Source organism: Fusarium odoratissimum (assembly GCF_000260195.1).
Source record: "Fusarium odoratissimum NRRL 54006 unplaced genomic scaffold supercont1.225, whole genome shotgun sequence".
NCBI classification, from domain to species: Eukaryota; Fungi; Ascomycota; class Sordariomycetes; order Hypocreales; family Nectriaceae; genus Fusarium; species Fusarium odoratissimum.
The window spans coordinates 1-2,427 of record NW_022158911.1 but is presented as its reverse complement, the minus strand read 5'-3'; the positions used below and the strand labels follow the sequence as shown (position 1 = coordinate 2,427).

Here is a 2,427-nt window from a genome sequence, read left to right as displayed (position 1 = left end):
AAGCCATTCGATCAGAAGGTCCATAATCCATATCTCCAAGACCGAATTCTTTCCGATCTTTTATATCGCTTTTTAAGCTACTATGACGGAGAAGAATATTAAGCCCTAATTGCCGCTGAGCAAGCTTCGCTTTGTAAATATGCTCAACTATGGTTGCCGAAGCAGGAATTTCGGCTGGACATTGACTAGAATCGCGCCAAGAAACCATGCCAGCAGAAAGCAGACTGCCGGGTTGTAGGAAAACGTCTGCTAGCTCGGGGCGGAACATATTCCTAAGGGCATGGCTCCATGCTGAGTTCAGAGCGCAAGGAAATAACTATAAATAGGATTCTCCACTATCAAACGAAACTTGTTGGCTCAGGATCACTCACGACTATGGGTCCAGTCCAGCTATCGGCCTACATCCTGAATACTACATAAGAAACTTTTTGTACGCTTGTGGGATAGCCACGTAGACACGGCACTACCTTGGAAGTGATGTAGTAGTAGTAATTGTTCTGGCAGATACGCCACGCATAAGGTAGTCAACCACACAGGGAGGAAGGTGGACCTAAATGACACTACGGGAGAAGACCTCTCAAGGAAACATTGTTTCATCAATTGTTCGTTGCCGTGCCCATAGGGTACAAGGCCCGAGCTTGATCTTTGTGGAATACGTGATTTAAAGCTCGTATTCTATAAATATCTCTTACCACTTGTTAGGATTTGACAAGAAAGTCAGTTATGAGACTCCTAGCAATTGGACTGACCCTTGGAGAGAAAACAAAGCAGCTCGAACATATAACCCATCAGTACATCGAGCGTACAAGGCTCACTAATTGTACAACTAGACATATAATGAAAGTTTACCACATTAAATATAGAAGAAGGATACTAAACATACTATTTTGACAAGGCATGTCTTGGGGTACAATGTGGCACACGACTACCTCGCGAACGATGGGACCGCCAAAGGACTGTAGTGAGTCAAGGTAAGACTGGCAAAGGACGCAGGTTACGTGGTATGTCTGGTATTTGGACCCAGGCCCCAACGAGGAAACAGTTGTGCACATTTCTTCTTTTAGGGACAGTTGCTTACATATGCTAGACTATTCGTTAATATGCCGGTCAGAGGATATCATGGTTATGCCACTAAGCCTTTCTCGTGCCCACCAGCTTGCAGATTAATCACTAAATTGTTTGGATATATGTCCATATGGAGCTGAGCGACGATAGCAATGTCCATATGGAGTGACAATTTTGATCCCTGTAGGCCATTTCCTAAAATAGAGACGTTTAGTCTACATTTCGTTCCAGGCGTTAAAGCCCTCAGATGACTAAATCAGCATTTTGTATATCAAACTTCTAATGGCATGACTTTTGAACCGTGTCTCAGGAATGGCTGACAGGCCCACCTGAAGGTTGAAATCATACCATAATTTCTGTATTCTTCCAGCGGTGCTAAAAATAGTTCTGTTCATGATTTACGTGCCTTGGTAGTCTTCTACTTACACAGGTTGAAACGTGGAGTAGGCAGACTTTAGACTGTTTCATCTCCTGAAACAAAGAATAGTGCCCTTCCGAACCCCAAGTTCGGACGAACCGTGACACTTCTCAAGCCATATAAGGACTGGAAAGAACTTGACATCGTATCCTTGTTTCATCACATATAGAACCAGCCAGCTAAATCCAATCGATAACCAACCATGACCGAAGCAGTAGCCCTAAAGCACAACGACACACAGAAAAAGCTTACCCAGCGGGCGAGGAATAGAGAAGCGCAAGCCCGTCGCCGGACAACGTCAAAGGCCAACGAGGATACCATCACGGTCTTGAGATGGGGTTTACGGGAAATCGCTCGTGCCACCTGTCAAGGGGATTTTATCCATGTCCAGACTATCTTGAGGAGCTTGGATCCATCGCTCATGAGTCCTGACCCAGGATCGGTGGCTCCAAGTTTGCAATGGTGCGACAGTTTCCCTGATACCACAAGTGCCTGGGGGGCTTCTTCTTCGCTACTTGGCACAGCCGATTTTAATCTTCCTTTATCACCTTTCACAAATTTTGGGACAATTGGTCAAGAACGGCCCTATCAAATGGTCTCAGAAGTTGAGGGCTGGAGCCCGTCGACAAATATCAACCAGGTTGCTGGCACCATAACTGCTCTCAACTGATCTCCAATGCAAAATAAGCATTCAGAGAAACGAACTAAAACATTCAAGACACTGAAAGACCTTTCGAGGGCGAGGCATCACGTGCGCATACTCTCCACGGGAGCAGGCTGAATGATAGTTTACTGGGAAGGCAGGCGTTTATTCGTTCGGGTAGTTGAGGGAGTAGCTGTATCGCTTATTGGCGTTCCGTATTTGCTCTTGTAGCGGTAAATTATAACCACCAATCCTTTCTCATTTTCTCTAACCATCATTTTCCCTGGGATTCGTAAACATC

At 45.2% G+C, this 2,427-nt stretch overlaps 1 protein-coding gene across 1 annotated transcript; it reads left to right on the top strand.

The window, feature by feature from the left end:
* Positions 1-1,685: 1,685 nt before the first annotated feature.
* On the top strand, positions 1,686-2,153 carry FOIG_16839 (uncharacterized protein; the record flags this gene model as incomplete). The annotated part of the gene is made up of 1 exon (XM_031218318.1): positions 1,686-2,153. The coding sequence occupies one exon, from the start codon at positions 1,686-1,688 to the stop codon at positions 2,151-2,153; it is 468 nt and encodes a 155-aa protein (XP_031051968.1).
* Positions 2,154-2,427: the final 274 nt, after the last annotated feature.